Below are 20,063 nucleotides of genomic sequence, written 5' to 3'. Positions count from 1 at the left end.
GCCTAACTTGAGAATTTCACAAACTGCTGTAAACACTTGAATTTATTTTATATTAACTTGAAAAGCCAGATATGTGGAAACCCTACATCCACACACACTATAACAACTTATATTTACATGGTACCTCTCATCTCATGATAATACATCATCCCATCCCACACACACTAATTAAGGCTATATATTTTCTGATGATGGGAACCAAATAGTTTTGAAAATGTCCCCAACAGTGTCTTCAAGTTTTAATGAGTAATAGATTAATCTTTTTTGCGTATCCAAGTAGATAAATTAGATTCCTGGTGATGTTATTTGATTAAAAATGATATTAGTAACTTTAGGTCAACTCGTGAAGGAATACTGTCATTTCTACAGGGCAAAGCCCAAGCTCTATCACTGTCACAGAGGGAAAATATTATCCCCTTAACAGAAAACTGGAGTTTTTAAGAGAATTATAGCACTGTGGAAAAAATTAGGGTTGCCATAGTTTTCTAGGCTCATTAGCATATATGCATAATGTGCTTATTTTCTTTACCATGTCTGTCCATCCATATATAACTTAACTTCCATGTCCTGTATTTTCGTGAAAATCCGGGACATGGACCTTTTAAAAAGATTTGTAGAGCCAATCAAAATTTCATTAAAATTAGACTAGTAGAAATTCATCAATTATTTTATTTCCTATGTAATAACTCGACTCTAAGTGGACAGACCTTCATGAAATTTTATATTATTATTATTAGCCATATGGTGCCAGGAATGGCTGAGGCTTATGCTGCACCAGCCAAAAAAAAAAAAATTTCAGTTACCCTGAGAGAGAGAGAGAGAGAGACAGAAGTGGTAGGGAATCACCAAGAAAGAGAAGAATGATGATATCCAGCTCAGGACCCTGGCTGTGCCAAGCCCATACTCACCAAATGCGAGCTGTTGGGGTTATATTTGGACCTTTCAGAAAGATTTTAAAAGTCAACCTACATTTCATTAAAATCTGACTTCAGCCAGTGAGTGGTTGACTATTGGAACACAATTTCATCTGGTGTTGGAAGTGTTTTTTTTTTTTTTTTTTTTTTTTAGGAGCATTAGCAACTAAGGCCATATTGCTCTGGGATATGCGGTGGTCATTCCCTGACCTTTCCGCATCCTCAGTATTTGGTGATGACGGGCTCGAACCCCAGTCTAATCAAGAAGCGTGTGCTATGCACTGCTGCTCCTTCCCACCTGGCTACGGAGGCGCCTCCAATGTTGGAAGTGTGTTCCAATGGTGGGCAGTTTGAATAAATTCAAGCAAGAACCAGACAAATTATTGGAGAGCGGGGACAAGTGATGTGGGAGTTTTTTTTTTTTTTTTTGGCTGATGCTCTACAAGCTTGCTTCCTTGCATCATACGCCACTAATAACAATAATAATAAAAATTCAACAATATTTCTTTTATCCATCTGTCAGCATGATGTAATAACTTGAATCCCAGTAGGTTTTCACAAAATTTTATATTTGGCCATTTTAGAATGATAGGTCAATCATTCCCAAATTTCATTAAAATCACACCAATAGAGTCCCAGAAACTATTATTATTATTATTTTGTTTCTTCATAGATATCTCACTGGTTATCCATATGCAGTATACTGTAGCTGAAGCGCTAGATATGTTTTTTTTGCCATGTGGTGGTTGGAAGGAATGAATGGTAGGGCTCACATCTGGGTGAGTATGGGCTTAGCACACCCAGGATCCTGAGCTAGATATCATCATTCTTCTCTTTCTTGGCGACTCCTTTACTTCTTTCTCTCTCTCTCTCTCTCTCTCTCTCTCTCTCTCTCTCTCTCTCTCTCTCTCTCTCAGGGTAACTTGGGAATTATTTTTGGCTGGTGCAGCATAAGCCTCAGGCTTCCTTGCACCACATGGCTAATAATAATAATAATAATATGGAACATTTGCAGAAACAAAATGTTCTCAGTTCACATATAAAAGTCATCACTTTTTACTTTTTTTTGTTATAAATCTTGAATTATTATTATTTGTTAACACTTTTAAAATGTAATGCACTGTACTGTACATTAACTTGCTCTGCTGTCATGGAACTTTGGGTTTTGTCATCCAGAAACACACTTACAAACAATAGCCTTGATTGCCTCACCTCAATCTAAAGAATATCCAAGCTTGTAGTGACAGTAATGCTGCAAAGTTACATTTGCAAATGCAGTCCAGTGGTATGGACTATTTTAAAAGATTCTATTATAATCAAAGAATTTTCATAAATTTCTTTTGCAGTTGCTTCATATATTGTTCAGTTGATTAAAAAGAGAAATTATTTTGACTTAGAACTGAGGCAAACAGGATCAGTATGCAAAGTCTATTAATTGCACAGGTGGTTTTTCTTTTTGCATGATAAAAAAAAAAAAAAACAGAAATTCACACTTAAAGCTACTCAGCCCTGCTTGAAGAGGCCTTGAAAAGTTCCTTGTATTATTGCTAAGATTTAAACCTAGCCTTGCCCAAATGAGCAGCTGATAACATAGTCACTCTGGTACTGAGGCCTTCAGCAACCAAAGGGTGGTTGATTGCTGGAACAAGCTTCCGTTGTTGTGGAAGTGGATTGTCTGAATAAATTCAAAGAACAACTAGAAAAACTATCAGAGGGAATGGATAGGTGAAATGGGATTTTTTCTGGCTGACGCTGTGTAAGACTGCTTTCTTGCATCATTTGACACTATTAATATTAATACTAAACAGTAGATCTAAGAACACAACTTGTCCAATAGTACTTTTGAAAACAGATGGTATATTTTTCTCGCATGATGCTATAGAAAAGCAATTGAAATACACGAGTTCAGTAATAACTTAAAATAAACTGAATTACAGTGCAGCTTTCACGTGGGTATTTTTCTTTTAATCATGAAATGAAGTGGAACTAGTTTCTTGGAATGTGCTGTTTTTGAGAAAATAGTGCTATAGATGATGGAAAGGAATGAGGGTTGCTATCCATAGTCTAATCATAAAATCTAGGTTTTCAACTGAGTGCAATATCAATGCAAATACCAATGTTTTAAAGTGCTTCACTATCATTAGTATTATTATACTTGGCAAATGATGCAAGCTTATAAGAATCAGCCAAAAAAATCCCACATCACCTGTCCATTGTTGCTAATAATTTGTATAGCTCTTCCTTGAATCTACTCAAACTACCCACTTTCACAACACTAGTTGGAAGTTTGTTCCAACAATCAACTATCTACTGGCTGAAGACAAATTTCTGCACATCTAACCTAGAAACATGCTTCCTCAAATATATACCCTCTTACATGAGTTGTCTGAGCAAGAGGAAGGATGCCATCAGCTTACTCAATCCATTCATAGTCTTAAAGATTTCATCAGATCTCCTCACAGGTGCCTAGTTTCCCGATACCAGAATTTGCAGAACTGATCTTTCATAGTAAGAGTATCCTTTTGTTCCCCCTCAATAATCTAAGTTGCTCATCTTTGCATCTGCCAACAAATCCACATCCCTTCTCAAATAACACTTCCAGACTTGTATGCATTACTCAAATTGTAACCTAACCATTGCCTTAAACAAAAGGATAATCACCTCCTTGTCCCTGCTGGCAAAATTCCTATATATCATTGGCAAAACCCCATGGGCTGTCCTAGCAGCCAATCTGCATTGCTCAGAAAACTTCAGGTCTGACTGCACGATCATTTTTGTTGACTGCCCAGGTCATTTTTGTTCTTTACTACCCTGGGTGTGGTATAACATAGTATGTTATTCTGGGATTACTACTACTGCCTAATGCTGTACCTAATTTGTGAATGGCTTCAATTGACATTTCTCAGCCCATCTGCCTAATTTTTCAATGGGCCCATTACTGAACCCAAGGCAATTCTACAAATAACAGTTGTCTAAGAAGAATAGTGCCTACCTTGATAACCTCTCTTTGTCTTCCCCCATTAAACCATCCTTTTATCCACAGCAGTAACTTGACCCTGTTGCAAGTTATAACTTGTACAGAAGTCTCTTATGTGGAACAGTGTCAAAATCTTTTCCGAAATCTAAATACAGTAAGCATCGGTTATAGTGATCACTGCTTATTAGAATCAGCTGTTCAATAGAATCAAATTTCGAAGAACCGATCCAAATCAATAAAATGCACTACACTTTCATTATTTACTAGAATCACATTTTCGGTTATAAGAATCAATTTTGAACTTCTCTGAGATATTTTTCTAAAGCACATTTCTGGAGGTCACAACCATAATACAATAAAAACAATTTGCAGTTTCCGGTTTATTAGGTTTTTTTGTTAGTGCAATAAACAGGTAGTAAACTTGATCTTATTCATTTGCGATAATACCGATAACTGGAATTCTGTGTTTTTATGTTATATGGTGAAATCTGTTTCCCCTTCGCTGAAATCTGCTCTTCATTTCTATATCTAAACTTCATCTTACTTGCGTGTGTTGTGTTAGTTCCAATTTGTGTGCTTTGTTATTGATTGAAGCTTACCTTTTTTACTGTGTTTTAAATTTTACTACCAAAAAAAATGTCAGTGAACAGAAAGAGAGTGAATTTGAGTGTAAAAGATAAGTTATGAATTACAGAAACATATGATAAATTAAACTTAGGCAATATGTCTCAAAGGGAAGCGGCAGTAAAATTAGGAGTGCCTCAGTCATCTTTATCAAAATTGTTAAAATCATGTCACATATTAAACATTAATGTGATTAGTGAAACCAGAAAAGGAAGCGTGAAGGGAAATGCCAAACAGTAGATGAAGCTCTGTTTGTTTGGTTCAAACAGGCCAGCTCATTTAATGTGCCAATCAATTGTAGTATTCTTCTTCAAAAAGCTAATGATTTTGCTGAAAAACTACACGAAGAGTTTAAGGCAATGGATGAATGGCTGACAAGATGGAAGGAGAGGCATGATATTGTTTACAAAAAACTTCATGGAGAAAAATAGGACTGTGATGGTTCTGCAGCTAATACCTGGTTGAAAACCTCTTGGTGTATTATTATTATAATTAGCCATATGGTGCAAGGAAGCCTGAGGCTTTTGCTGCACCAGCCAAAAAAAAAAAAAAAAAAAAAATTTCTGAGTTATCCCTGAGAGAGAGAGAGAGAGAGAGATGTTCCATATGTATTGCTATTGCAATACATATGGAACATCTATTGCTTCAAAAGCCACTATAATCTGGAAAATTTAAACATTCAGCTTCTAAACCTGTTTGAATGACAGTTTATGGAAAATAAGATGCCAAAGACTATATGGGTTTGGACTGCAGGCATAAGAGAACTTCCAAGCAGCTGTGTATAGCAGCTCTATATGGCAATTATTATGTACACTTTATATGCTATGTGACACCTGTGTCATGCATCTCTATCACTGAATATATGAACTTTGTGTATCTAAAACCAATTTCCTCTATTCATTTGAACAACCTTTATACACTAGATATTCACTAACATTACTGAAAAATCAGAGTAAACTTCCCTGCTTGGCAGAGCTAAGATGCAGTCCTTCTGGAATCTGATCCTAAAAATATCAATAATCTTGGCAAACTGTGTTAAGCACTTATAATCCTGAAGACATTTTTAATACAGATGAAACATGGTTGTACACGGCTACCCCAGACCAATGCACGATTTTTAAAAATTCCTCTGCATCTGCAGGAAAGAAGATCAAGGACAGGATTACAGTTCTTTTAACATGCAACATGACGGGAACAATCAAGGTGAAGCCGTTAGTTATTGGCAAGAGTAAATCGCCTAGGTGTTTTAAAGGAGTAAAACAGCTGCCTGTTGAATATGCCAATAATACCAATGCTTGGATGACAGCTTCTTTATTTGAAGATTATCTTCGTAAATGGGATTTGAAATTGGATAAGAAAAACAAAAAAATTGCATTGGTTTTGGACAACTGCCCAGCTCATCCAAAGCTGACTTTCAAAAACATTGAATTAGTTTTTCTACCTTCAAATACCACATCACTGATTCAACCTCTGACCAGGGAATAATAAAAACCTTTAAGACCTTTTATAGATTGGATATGAGGCAAAGAATCATCCAATCTATAGATGAAGGTTTGGAAACATCATCCGATATCGCAAAGCAGATAACTGTTCTAGATGCACTTCATATGACAATGAGTGCCTGGAATGAAGTTTCCAAAACCTGCATTAGCAACTGTTTTAAAAAACGTGGATTAATTATTCATGATGGACAACTAAGTCATGATACTGATCACGTTGAAAAGCTTGAAGATATGGATGAACAGAAGTTTAATGATTGGGTGGACAGATGGTGATCTACAAGTTACTACAGCTTTAACAGATGAAGAAATTGCACAGTCTGTTACTGATAATTTCGCCAAGGAGGAGGAGAGGAGGAAAATGAAGATGAACCCGAACGAAATCCAGTTACAAAACGGCAAACTTGTGAAGATATAGCCGTCTTGAGGAGAGCGTTAGAAGAAACTAGTGCAAGTGATTGTGAATATAGACTTTTATACAATATTGAAAAATCTATAAATAGACTTTGTACTGATAATTTAAAGCAATCTAAAGTAAGTGACTATTTTAAATTATAATCATATTACAAATTGTTATGTTTAATTAATATGTATATTAATTAAGCTATGTACATAAGTATAAATTTATTTTTATTTTGCTAACCTGTGGATAAATTTATTTTTATTTTGCTAACCTGTGGATAAATTAATTTTTATTTTGTTCGGAATATTCTTCTGATTTTTATGTATCATTTAATTGATAATAAACCTTTGGTAACAAAAGTGTAAAATTGTGCTTTATATCTTTATTTTTATAGCCTCCGGATAATATTTGCCGATTTTTGCTTATTAGAATCACCGTTTCTTAGAATCAAAATTCAATTTGCAAACGTGATCACTATAACCGGCACTTACTGTATATGATGTCAGAATTATTTTTGACATCCGATTTCCTTTGGTACTGCATTACAGTATCCAATCAGATTGGTCAGACAAGATCGCCCCTTCACAAATCCAAGCTGTGACTGCAGTATAACTATATTCCTGTTCAAATGGTCTGGGTTTACTTCTTTAATCAGTGAATCCATTTCTCTGGATCAGAAGTCAAGCTAATATCTGTAATTACATCACCCTTTGACCACCCCTTCTAAATTAGGGATACATTCACACATGTCCAGTCCACAGAAACTTCCCCTGAATCCTCCCATAATTATGGCTAAAAGTTTTCTTAACTGTTTTGCTGCCTCCCTTAACATACACTGGTGTTCAAAGAAATGGCATCACCCCTTAAAATTGTAAATGTCATCCGAATAACGTAAGTATATGGCAATATTTCTTACAGATTGCATCAGATAAGATTGACACGCTTAGGTAATGATGTAATATTGCATTAGCTGTTACTTTCAGCTATATAAGCACGCTCTGCAAGAATTGCAGTCATTCCTTGCTTATGTCAGGATGGCGAGTTACGTGCAGTTGATGCCACGAAGAAAGAGTGCTATTGTTGCTTTATGTGAGGAAAGATGTTCTTCCCGTCATATTGCTTATAGAGTGTCTTGTAATCAGTCGACAGTGAGTATATTTCTTTCCAAACTCAAGAATACTGGTTCTGCTGATAGAAAAAAAAGGAACTGGATGTAAACGAGTCTCTATGCCAAAACAGGACTGCGTTTTGAAGCGCTTATGCCTTAAAAACAGTAAAGCTTCTTCATCTGAGCTGAAAAGAGAATGGGAAGAACATACAGGAGTGGTAGCAAGTGCAGTAACAGTCAGAAGACGCCTCTTCAAAAATGGACTTATAGCCCGTCGTCCTAAGAAGAAGCCTCTCCTCACACAAAAAATGAAAAAGGCCCAATTAATTTGGTGTAAGGAGCATGTTAAATGGACCTCAGAGCAGTGGAAGTCAGTTATTTTCTTGGATGAGGAGAAATTCAATCTACATGGCTCTGATGGGAGACAAATGACTCACTGTAGACGGGGTGAAGAATACCATCCAGACTGTATGGTGTCTACAATGAAATTCCTACCAGCCAAATAATATGGGTGTGTATTTCGTATCACGGAGTAGGTCACCTGCAGTTTATAAAAGGTTCTGTAAATGCCAATGGATACCTGGCTATATTGGAAGGCAAATTGTTGCCAACCATTAGAGACCATTTCAAATTGCCAAGTAACTGCATCTATCAGGACGATTCTGCTCCTTGTCATCGGGCAAAAAGTGTAAGTAGGCACTTCTGTAGTTACTTTAGCTTCATTTCTGCATTAGAGGTTCGACAGTAATGTGTTTACATTTGTTACAGGTGAAAAAATGGTTGGAAGAATGGTCCATTACATTAGCTGGCCAGGAAACAGCCTGGACCTGAATCCTATTGAGAACTTTGGCATTGTGTGGAACCTGCAGTTGCCAGAAAGAAACCAAAGACCCTTCGTGAACTTCAGGAAGCCATATTTGGAACCACGAACTATCAGTTGATTATCTTCAGAAATTGATCTTATCAATGAATCTATAGTGTGCTGCTGGCATCGGGGCCAGAGGTGGTTCAACTAAATATTAGTTTGCACCTGGTGAACTTTTCATTTTGTTTTCCATTTGAAATGATAAACTGAAGCAAACTGAGGGCTTCTGATAACATTTCAGCCATAATTGTTGTGTTTACCAAAACTGTTGTATAAAGGTTGCAAATGCTCATTTTGGAATATTTTGAGAGCATCTGTCAAATATTACTTAGCTTTGCCTTAACCATTAATAAATATCTTTTGTTTATATTTCTATTTGTGATGCTAGCCATTAATGTAACATCCCATCGCAAAAAAGGGTTAACCATGTCTTGGTCCTCTGCACAGTATCTCATATTTTTAATTAGGGAAATATCGAGTTAGTTATTGCTTAATGAGTTATTTATTTTACAATGTGTAATCGGTTTAATTAATTGGTTATTAACATATTAATCAATCAGTATAATCATTAATTAATGAGTGATTGTTAGTTAGTTAATTCCGTTTATTAGCTCTGATAATTACAAGCTGGTTCGGGACAACTAATGAGGCAGTTATAAGGGCTTACATTATATGAGAACAAACATTTGGAAAAAAGTACAACTCATAGGAAAACAAATAAATTAAGGTCACATGAAATGGCTAATATATAATATTTCAGATGTTAACATTGCTGATGCAATCAATGTAGTTCATGAGCACATAAAGTTAGAATGTGGTATTTGGAGCCGATTGCTGTTGAGTCAGACGAAAAACTGGTCTTTAGAGATTTGTATGCTCAGAAACTTTAAACGCAAAAAGTTTCTCCACTACTGTTTTCAATATTTACCTGTATTTTTTTAAAAAAAAAAAATTTGGGGTGGGATCAACGTTTGCTCACGAGTTTACGGTTAAATCGTTTTGCCCTCTCAGCTGCCTCTGAGACGATTCCCACTTCACAGCGTTAGTTGTGTACTTTTACTGTAGTCAGTATAAAAGCATTAAAGAAATTGAAAATATTTGATTTAATTAGTAAACTTCTCCGGAATTAGTGGTCATCTGCATAACAAATTGACAATTTTTCCTGCCCATGGATCTGTACTTGCAGCCTGAAAAAAAAAAAAAAAAAAAACGTGGAGAAAGTGTGCGCGTGTGTGTACGTGCATTTTTTTAATTTTTTTTTTATTGTGGTATAATGATGACTGACATTATCTAAATATGTCCTCATTATATTTATTTCATAAAAGCTTCTTATGAAATGTAATAAAACTATAAAGAAAAATGTAAGTAAAGCCTTACTTTACAAAAACATGCAGTTTTTTCTAAAGCATCGTCCAATGAATTTCTTCCGTCATCTCCGATACACAATTCCTCATGTTGCGGGATACCAGTACGATTTAAAGTATAAGCTGCATATAATATTATGACTGAAAGAATATAAATAAAAATTTTTTTAAACATGATTATTTAATAGTTAAATACTTATGACGTAGGTAAATCACTGGCCGTTTTTACCGCTTTTGTAATGATATTATGTGAGCACTAAATTCCAGTAAGTAATTGAGCTTCTAGCGTTAACGAGGACTTCCTGCTACTCTGATCCTAAACACAAATAACTACGTCTGTATGTGTATACACCTGTTTGTTATTCAATCACGTGACACAATGTTGAATTGTCATTTCCTTCTTGATAGCTAGATGAAATCACTAATCTTGAATTCTCTCTCAACAATGTAAATAACCTGCACCTTTCTTGCCTTGAATTTGTTGTGAAATGCTGCTGATCCTACGTGAAAAACTCCACGTAATTAGATGACATCACTACCGATTACCATTGCCCTCGCCCGATGATAAAAGAAAAACTGCTTTATTGAGAAATGAATGCTAGCTTGCTTCTGAAAAATGTCCATTTATTGACTTTTAAACTGGAATACGCGAAACAGATGACACTTCGTAGTAGAACACGGCACATGTTTTATTTTACAGGTAAAACAGCAAATATAAAACGTTGAAATGGATGAACGATAAATATATATATATGTATATATATGAACATATTGTGAATGAGCAGGTGGTAACTAAGTGCTGTGATAGCTGTCATTGCCCTCGCCCGATGATAAAAGAAAAACTGCTTTATTGAGAAATGAATGCTAGCTTGCTTCTGAAAAATGTCAGAATTTGATGGCATTAATCAGATCTTCTCTCCCTTGTCAGGTTCTTTGTTTAGGTTTTCACTGATTGTATCACCATTATAATTAATTATCTTACGTTTATAACTGTTAACTATTTGCCATATCCACTATATATATATATATATATATATATATATATATATATATATATATATATATATATATACACTTCAGCCTAAAAGATTGGAATCACGTTTAATTTTTCTTAATTTTCAAAGTTTTTAAGACCAATTGTTTATCAGTTTTATTGAAATATTTCTATGTATAAAAATCAGTACACTGTAATTATATTTAAGAAATTTCAAGAATATTCCAGAAAAGTGTAGAAGATTCTTGAGTGTGGTAGAACATTGTAGATTTCTAAATGTAGTAGAATGTAGATTGTAGAATATTCTAGAAAGTGGAAGTGTATTGTTTTAATATTATATAAGATTGTAAATGATTTCAGAGTGTTTTGCAATAATATAAATTTTAATAGTAAGAGCCATAACTTATAAAATCTTAACACCCATCATTCAGAAAGACTGGCGTAAGTTTTTTGTGTTTTGTTATAAACTTGGCAAGAAATAAGGAATTGAGTGTTGAAAAAAGGTATGTTATTGTAACTCTGTATAAAGAAAGTTATTCCATGAGGAGTATTGGCAAAAATCTAGATGAAAATCACTGCTAAACTATCAAAAAATACTTTTTTTGATAGTTCAACAGTGATTTTTTTTGATAGTTTAGCAGTGGCGTACTGAAACTGAAGCCTTCTTGCATATTGGTATGATGATAGAATTTCTAAAGAAATCTTGAAATATCACTGACTCTCAATGTAGTGTTAATATTATGCTTGCAAATTATGTGTGTCAAAACACTGTTTTGTTTTTTCCAATCTATGGGGTATAAGATTGCCTTAATATACATATATTCACCCTAGGGGCTCACATCTGGTGAGTATAGGCTTGGCACACCCAAGGTCCTGAGCTGAATATTATTATTAGCCATATGGTGGAAGAAAGCTTGAAGCTTATGCTGCACAAGCCAAAAAAAAAACAAAACAAAAATTTCTCAATTACCCTGAGAGAGAGAGAAAACAAAAGTCAGAAGTAGAAAGGAATCACCAAGAAAGAGAAGAATGATGATATGCAGCTCAGGACCCTGGTTGTGCTGCCAAGCCCATACTCACCAGATGTGAGCCCCTGGGGTTAAATATCATAATTCTTCTCTTCCTTGGTGATTCCCTTCTATTTCTGACTCTTGTTTTCTCTCTCAGGGTAACTCATAATTTTTTTTTTGGCTGGTGCAGCAAAAGCCTCAGGCTTCCTTGCACCATATGACTAATAATAATATAATTAAAAGATAAAATATGCTAGTCATATGCAAGCCAAGTAAATGGCAAATACAATTACCTGTGCATAACTACAGAAACAAAAAATGGCAGGGGGATAAAGGGTGTTGCAGAGGAAATGTACTGTTAAATAATTTAGAAGGAATGCTGATTAATTCAGATTTAGTGGATTTCTTGATAGCATCAGGTCCAAACTGCATGAAATATCACTATTAACAGACAAAAACCAACCATAACAATGTCACCAACAGTGCGAAACAAAAATAAATAAATAAAATAGACCATTGTGCCTCATTTCGTCAGAAGACTACAATGCCAACCAGGGCTGGATTTAAACTCGTGGCCCTAAACTATAACATATGTGAGGCCTTTCTCTCTTACAGTTCTTCTGTGACAATATTAAAAAAAGGATTTTTTTTAAGATGGAGTGAGGCCCCTTGTAATGCGAGGCCCTAAGCTTCAGCTTGTTTAGCTAATATGTAAATCTGGCCCTGATGCCAACAACAACAATGGCTGCAGAGTCACTGCATTTCAAACATTAAACAAATTAATGCATTGCAAACCTTACAGATACACTAATCAATCCACCAATGCAATAGATTTGAATAATGGTGGCAGAACCAGCCTCGGGTCTATCAGCACTCTCCAACTTCCTGTTAAGTTTATGCATTATATTTTTACTATTAACTGAAAAATACTTACTTTTTTTATTTTACAAACAATACAATGTATGAGAGCCCCTTAAGGATAGAATCAAATATATTATTTAGGAAATAAATAAATTAACCACATTTTGCAATATAATAATGTTATTTATTATAATATAAATTATATCAACGAATAAAACATAGTAAAATTATTTAATATAAACCCCCCAACAAATTCTTCATAATTCTCTATTTTGTGCCCCCTAAATTTTGGTGCCCTGTGCAGCAGCTGGCCCTGAATGGTGGCCCATATGTGATGGAAAATTATAGTGTAACAGATTTTTTTTTGTAGTTGTTGGCGCATCAGCTTCTGTGGCCATAATGCACCTCCCAAGGTTTTTGTAGTACTTTGATCCAAGCCCGAGGCGGGATTCAAACCCGCGACCTTTGGGTTACCAGGCAGGCACTTTACCCACCCGGCTAGCCCAGTCAGCGTGTAACAGATTAAAGTGCTTACAAGCCAATACAGAACCACTGACATTGAATAACAGTTGAGAGTACATCCAAAAGAAATCAAACTGTAGATGACAGTATGAGTGTCTCATTTCTGATCATGTAACATAAAAATAAACTTTAAATAAATAAATTAAAAATGGAAAAAAAGGAAGAAAATCAGTATATCAGCATTGTAAGGAAACATCAGTGGCTGCAAAGCATTAAAATATAAAAAAGAAAATATATGTCAGTCATATGGCAAGCCAAGTAAGTAGCAAATAAAGAGTAAACCAGCACATAGTTACAGCAAAAAATGGAGGGGGGAGATTTCTTTAAACTCCAACCATTGTTGGTCTTCTGACTAGATTGGGCACAAAGAACCCCAGGGGCTCACATCTGGTGAGTGTGGTCTTGGCATATCCAGGGTGATATCTTGAGCTGGATGTCATCATTCTTCTCTTTCTTGGTGATTCCTTTCTACCTCTCACTCAGGGTAACTCAGGAATTTTTTTTTTGGCTGGTGCAGCATAAGCCTCAGGCTTCCTTGCCCCATATGGCTAATAATAATAATAATACCTATTTTATTTATATATTTTTGTTTCACACTTCTTGGTCACGTTCATGAAATTTGGACTTGGTGCCACTAAATTTGAACTAATTGACATTTTTGTAAATTTATATTATTTGACATTCTTGTTTATTGGCATTCTTTCTAAATTATTTTAGGAGTATATTCCTCCTGCAACTACCTTTATCTCTATTTATTGACCCCTCTCCTTCATTTGTTGCTATAGTTACATACTGGTTCATTTTTTTTTATTCGCCACTTGCCTTGCCATACAACTGCATATCCTTATTTTATATTCTGATTGTTTCCTCAACATGTGATTGGTAATGCTTTGCAGCCACCAATGTTTACTGATTTTCTTCCTTTTTTTTTTCATTTTTATTTTTTTAATATATATCCATATATTTTTTGCCTTATGATGGCGCATAAGCCAAAGCATCTTATGCGCCATCAAACCCCCACAACAACAACAACATTTCATAAAGATTTTATTTTTCTTGTGCATATCCATACTCTAAAGTAACCTTGACTAGATTATTAAACAGATTACATTTAATAACAAGAGTACCATACATAATTTCTCACTAGTGATAATAATGCAGAATAAATAAATATTTATAATATCAGATACATAGAGAGTAAAAATAGTCAGAATCAAATGCATGCATACATAGCTACAAATTCAGAAATTCAAAATTCTCTAGCAGCTCATAAAAACTTTTGCTAGCAAAATGCAACTACCAGAGGTCAGCTGAGATTAACAAATGTTTACCAAAAAAAAATTTAAATCAAAATTGGTTCCATTTGGATGACAAGTTTTTCTCGTAAATCTGAAATAAAGGCTAGTTTTTTTTTTTTTTTTTTTCAATAAAGCAGAGGTTTCAAACTGTGGCACAATTAGGGTCCTCTGCTCTTGATAATCTCTCCTTCCACTTATTACCAAGGTCAGAAAACTTAATTTATAACATCATGTTTTTTTTGTACCAATTTGAGAACCACTGGGTTAAAGGAATAGGGGCAACATTGTAGTTTATAATAAAATTTTTCATTGTGAAAACTATTATTATTGTTATCATTACATACCTTAGCTACTTCTGTTATTATTCATTTTTACTATTAATATCATAAAAATAATTTTTAAACATTCATTTTAATAGCTGATTAATCTTGTTATATGTTCTAGGTCTTATAAATAATAGAAGAAATCTTTCAGTGGTGTCCCATTCAAAATCTAAAGAAACAAAGCTATTGCAGCATCTTAGGTCAAAAATTCTCTCTACTGGACCTATTACTGTAGCTGAATATATGAAAGAAGTATTAACACATCCTATTTGGGTAAGCTTGAAAATTATATTATTATTTATATTCAGACTTTATAAGAGAAAAACAATTTTTAGTGTATTTTCTTTGTCATATTATTTTTTGGTCTTTCAGCAAACAGTTGCTTAGAAACTGGCTTTTTAATCCATTAATATTGGCATTGAGTGTAAACTTCAACAATTCATAATTTTTATCAAATATGCTTATTAACATCAATTTGTTAATGATGATGATGTCAAGTTAACAGGTATGCATTCTAATTGTAACTTGACGGTTCAAGACTAAAAAAATGTAGGTATCACTGCCTGTTTGAGTTTGATGGTTTACTAGTGATGAAAAGCAGGTAATATAAGAGTTGTATATATTACATAATGAAAGCTCGTTTCAAGGCTCGTTCCAAATTTAAAGAAACCTCTGGAATTCCAAATAAAAATTAGGAAACCTGATTTTTAAAAATTGAAAGTTTGTAGGTCAGATATGTTTCCTTATGTTGCGGAGTCTGTTGACAACAGTTTCCGTATTCCTGGGTAGATTTTATTTGGTTATCCATTTAATACCAGTATCATTATTGTTTGTTTGTTTGTTTGTTTTAGAGTTTTATGGCACATTAGCATCTAAGGCTATAATGCGCCCCAGTATCATTAAGAAGGTCATAATTTTGCTATAGTAAATTACCTTGTTTAGGATTTGGTTGTAGTTGGCTTGAGGCACATCGGTGACTTAGATCATATTGTGTCACTGTGAATTATATCTGCACATTTGTACTTTATGGGCTGATATGCATGTTGTTCTTGCTAAAAAATCTAGAATAATTCACAGGATGTGGAACCCTACTCCCTTTGCCTGAGATCAGCCGACTGCAGCCCTGATTAATAAGCCTTTATAAATTCCTCCAGTCTACAGCAGGACTCAAACCCAGGCAACTCCAAATGAGGGACAAGTGGCAAAACCATTATATTGTCATAGAGGACATTATTTAGGAGTACAGTTTGCCTCTTTTCTTTGTGAGAATGGCAATTGGGATATTTTTTCTTTGTTTGCTTGGATTCTGCACAGTGCTGCTTTTAAGTTTGATCCCTCAACTCCTATTTTGAAAATTCTGTCGGTAGCAGTCACAGGATTTTCTGCAGTAGGGATAAGTTTCTAATGCCATGTCCCAGGGAATCATCATATAGCAGTAAAAAAAAAAAAAAAAAAATCCACATTATTATTATCATTAGGGAGGGGCTATAGCCACATACCAACTATGTAGTATTACACTTAGGGTGGTAGAAAATGAAAAAGACCTGGGAGTAATTGTGCAGTCAGATATGAAGTTCACTGAGCAGTGCAGAAAGGCTGCAAGAGCAGGTCATGGGGTTTTGTCAATGATATACAGGAATTTTGCTAGCAGGGAAAAGGAAGTCATTATCCCTTTGTATAAAGCAATGGTCAGGCCATACCTTGAGTACTGTGTACAGGTTTTAAGGCCTCATTTTAGGAAGGATGTAGATTTGCTTGAGCCTGTGCAGAGAAGGACAAGATTGGTGAGAGGGAACGAAGGGGGTCCTCTCAGACAGTTTTTAAAATCTGTACACTGGGATAAACTGGTGGTGTTAACAACAGCAAATTCTAAGTGGGAAGCATTCAAGGAATTAATCATGGAAGCTACTAAAAGTTTCATACCTATTAAGAAATATTGTTCAAGGTTTAGGCCTAAATGGTTGTCAAATGAACTAATGAGACGTTTGTTGTTGTTTGTTTGTTTTGTTGGTTTTTAGGAGCATTAGCAACTAAGGCCATATTGCTCCGGGATATGCGGTGGTCATTCCTTGACCTTTCCGCATCCTCCGTATTTGGTGGTGACGGGCTCGAACCCCGGTCTAATCAAGAAGCGTGTGCTGCGCACTGCTGCTCCTTCCCACCTGGCTACGGAGGCGCCCCTAATGAGACGTGGCAGAGAAGAAAAATGCATGGGATGCATATAAATTATCAGGCGACACAGAAGCCTGTGGCAGATATAAGCTTGTCTGTAATCAAGTCACAAAGGGGTTAGGCAGGCGAAGGCAGATTGCAAGAAATCTTTTGCAAAGGATGCTAAGAAAAACAGCAAGGATTTCTTTACTTATATAAACTCTAAAAGGAAGGGGATGAATCTAATTGGTCCACTTGATATCGATGGTTTGACTGTTAATGATCCTGTTCAGATAGCAAACAAACTGAATGAGTATTTTGCCTCTACATTCTTACATGAGGAGTTATTAAGGATTGAAAATGCCAGAAGATTATCAAATTGTAGCAGGGTGTTTAATGATTTTGTAATAACTGAGAGCAAAGTGGAGGAGAAATTGAAAACATAAGAAAGGCATCTGGGGTGGATGGGTTCTATCTAGTTATATTAAAGGCGGCAGCAAAGGAAGTTAACAAACCCTTAACCATAATTATGAGAGCATCCTTGGACTCAGGGGAGGACCCCACGGACTGGAGATATGCAAATGTATCCCCAATTCACAAAGGGGGGATCAAAGAGTGACAAGTAATTACAGACCAGTTAGTTTAACTTCTGTTCTGGGTAAAATAATGGAGTCACTGGTTAAATATGCATTGCAGGATCATCTAGACAAGACTGCAGCAATAATTCAGACACAGCATGGGTTTGTTAAGGGAAAGTCTTGTCTGACAAATTTTATTGGATATTATGATGTGGTTACAAAGGAACTGGATGCAAAAAATAATTTTGATATCATATACTTGGATTTCAGGAAAGCTTTTGACACTGTTGCGCATGGAAGAATACTGTACAAATTGGAGCAGAATGGTATTAAGGGTAAGTTGCTACAATGGATAAAAGGATGGTTGAGTGGGAGCAGACAGAGGGTGGTAATCAATGGGTGCTGCTCTTCGTGGACTAATATTATTAGTGGAGTCCCACAGAATTCGGTGTTTTGTCCACTGTTGTTTTGTATATTTATCAATGATATTGATGAAGGTATATCAGGCTTAGTGTAGAAGTTTGCAGATGATACAAAGGTTGGCAGGGTTGTTAATGACAATAATGGCAGTGTGCTACTGCAACAGGATCTAGAAAATTTGAGCAGATGGGCTGAGAAGTGGCAACTGAAGTTTAACATTGACAAATGCAAAGTACTGCATATGGGTAGAAGTAACCCCAGAGGAACGTATCAACTGTGTGGTACTGCACTTAGGGTGGTAGAAAATGAAAAAGTCTTAGGAGTAATTGTGCAGTCAGATGTGAAGTTTTCTGGGCAGTGCAGACAGGCTGCCAGGGCAGGTCATGGGGTTTTGTCAATGATATACAGGAATTTTGCTAGCAGGGAAAAGGAGATGATTGTCCCTCTGTATAAGCCATGTTTTAGACACAAACGTGATTTTTATTTTACGGCTTTTAGTCATCTGGCTGAGCCTTACACACTCAGTCAGATTTTATCTGACAATGACAATGCGTCTGCTGTTTTTAACTATTTAAAATCGGTAAACGTTTTTACTCGTATTTAAAATTTACCTTGTATTGTTATTTCTTTGTTGATATATTTTTTACTTTTATACCTTTTATATCTATGTTATATCTCGACATGGTGGCCAAACTAATTAGGTCACTGAATGTTTAACTTTTTATATATGACCTTGATTTGGCACATTATAGCTTAGTTGCTAATGTGCCAATAAAATCCAAATCAAATCAAACCTCTGTATAAGGCAATGGTCAGGCCACACCTTGAGTACTGCGTACAGGTCTGGAGGCCTCATTTTAGGAAGGATGTAGATTTGCTTCAGCGTATACAGAGAAGGGCAATAAGATTGGTGAGGAGAATGAAGGGATCCTCTTACCAGGAGAGGTTTAAGTTTTGGAAATTTCAGCGGCTGGAGACTAGGCACCTGCAAGGTGATCTGATTGAGGTGTATAAGGCCTTGACATTGCTGAATTCTGATGGGATCCTTCCACTTGTTCAGATTACCAACCTAAGGGGGCATAAATTCAAATTGAGGAAAGACAGATGTAGAATAGATGTGCGGAAATTTGTCTTTTGGCCAGTGGGTGGTTAATTGCTGGAACAAACTTCCATATGTCTTTGTGGAAGTTGATAGTTAAATAAATTTAAGGAGGAACTGGACAAACATTTAGAGGGAATTGTTTTGTAATTTTTTTTTTTTGGCTGATGCTGCATAAGCTCATACACTTGCTTTCTTGCATCACATGCCACTACTACTACTACCTTGGATAGTAGGGAACATATGCAGTGATAATGCTTGAATCGTCGCACCCAGGGCAAAAACCAATTCGCCACATTTGCATTTGTATTCTATCCAGAACACGAGGGGAGGGGTAGTCGTATTTGGACAAATCAGCCCAAATTCTAGCAAACTCAGCCTCTCTTTCGGTGATATTGTCAATATGCATTCAGTTTTGCCAGAATAGTATTTGCACTGTACTATATAAGTGCCCCGGAGCATGAGCCAATTTATAATTAGTAAACTGGTCCTAGCACATATGCTTTCTATATATCAAGGTACCCAATTGGCCACCCCCCCATATGGCAAACTAAGATACCCCTTCTGGGGTATCTTAGTTCAGCAGGGCATTGTCTGCTTTCATTTCCATAGTAAAAGAAATGTACGTTGACAGAGAATTGAGATATTGGAGTAGTAGCACCTCAGACTCCTGGAGAATAATTGTAAATACACCATGATCATATCTATGCCAGAGCCTAATGGACAGGTAAACCTGCAAATATTTCTTCTTCAGGCACCTTGGTGATAATTGAAATAGGCACACTAACCGAGGTGCCCACAGCAGTACCCTGGATCTGTTTATACAAAGGTCTGCCAAAGTGAATATCAAATTAGGGCAAAAGAATGCTCAAAGCCTGGCATATATCCTCAATGAAGAGGGGAGGCCCTGTCCCTCAACATGAAATTCCTCTCTGACAACTGCTTTGCAAAAGCAACAGCAGGTTGGATGGGAATACACAGAAACTACATCAAAGAAAGCCATGATCTCACTCTCCAGAACATTAAACTTACTAACATGTAAAAATTTGGAAC

The 20,063-nt window shown here is 35.6% G+C and overlaps 2 protein-coding genes across 3 annotated transcripts in view; one reads left to right on the top strand and one right to left on the bottom strand.

The window, feature by feature from the left end:
* Positions 1-10,208, bottom strand: part of LOC150088528 (ERO1-like protein beta) — a 176,134-nt gene extending 165,926 nt beyond the window's left edge. For both annotated transcript variants that reach the window (XM_090369548.1, XM_090369551.1), the window contains exon 1: positions 9,768-10,208. In XM_090369548.1, the coding sequence (XP_090225674.1) occupies positions 9,768-9,929 (162 nt within the window). In that variant the 5' untranslated portion in view covers positions 9,930-10,208. The remainder of the gene's footprint in view (positions 1-9,767) is intronic.
* A 26-nt stretch (positions 10,209-10,234) lies between these two features.
* The window catches only part of LOC150088527 (protein arginine methyltransferase NDUFAF7, mitochondrial-like), a 106,716-nt gene continuing 96,887 nt past the window's right edge, over positions 10,235-20,063 (top strand). The window contains exons 1-2 of the mRNA XM_090370218.1: positions 10,235-10,454; positions 14,884-15,035. Coding sequence (XP_090226344.1) covers positions 10,346-10,454; positions 14,884-15,035 — 261 coding nt within the window. The 5' untranslated portion in view covers positions 10,235-10,345. The remainder of the gene's footprint in view (positions 10,455-14,883; positions 15,036-20,063) is intronic.

The sequence above is a fragment of the Mastigoproctus giganteus genome, chromosome 3 (assembly GCF_048544385.1).
Source record: "Mastigoproctus giganteus isolate SK-2022 chromosome 3, ASM4854438v1, whole genome shotgun sequence".
In the NCBI taxonomy this organism is placed as follows: Eukaryota; Metazoa; Arthropoda; class Arachnida; order Uropygi; family Thelyphonidae; genus Mastigoproctus; species Mastigoproctus giganteus.
Note: the sequence above shows the minus strand (reverse complement) of the source record. Positions and strands in the feature narration are given on the sequence as shown.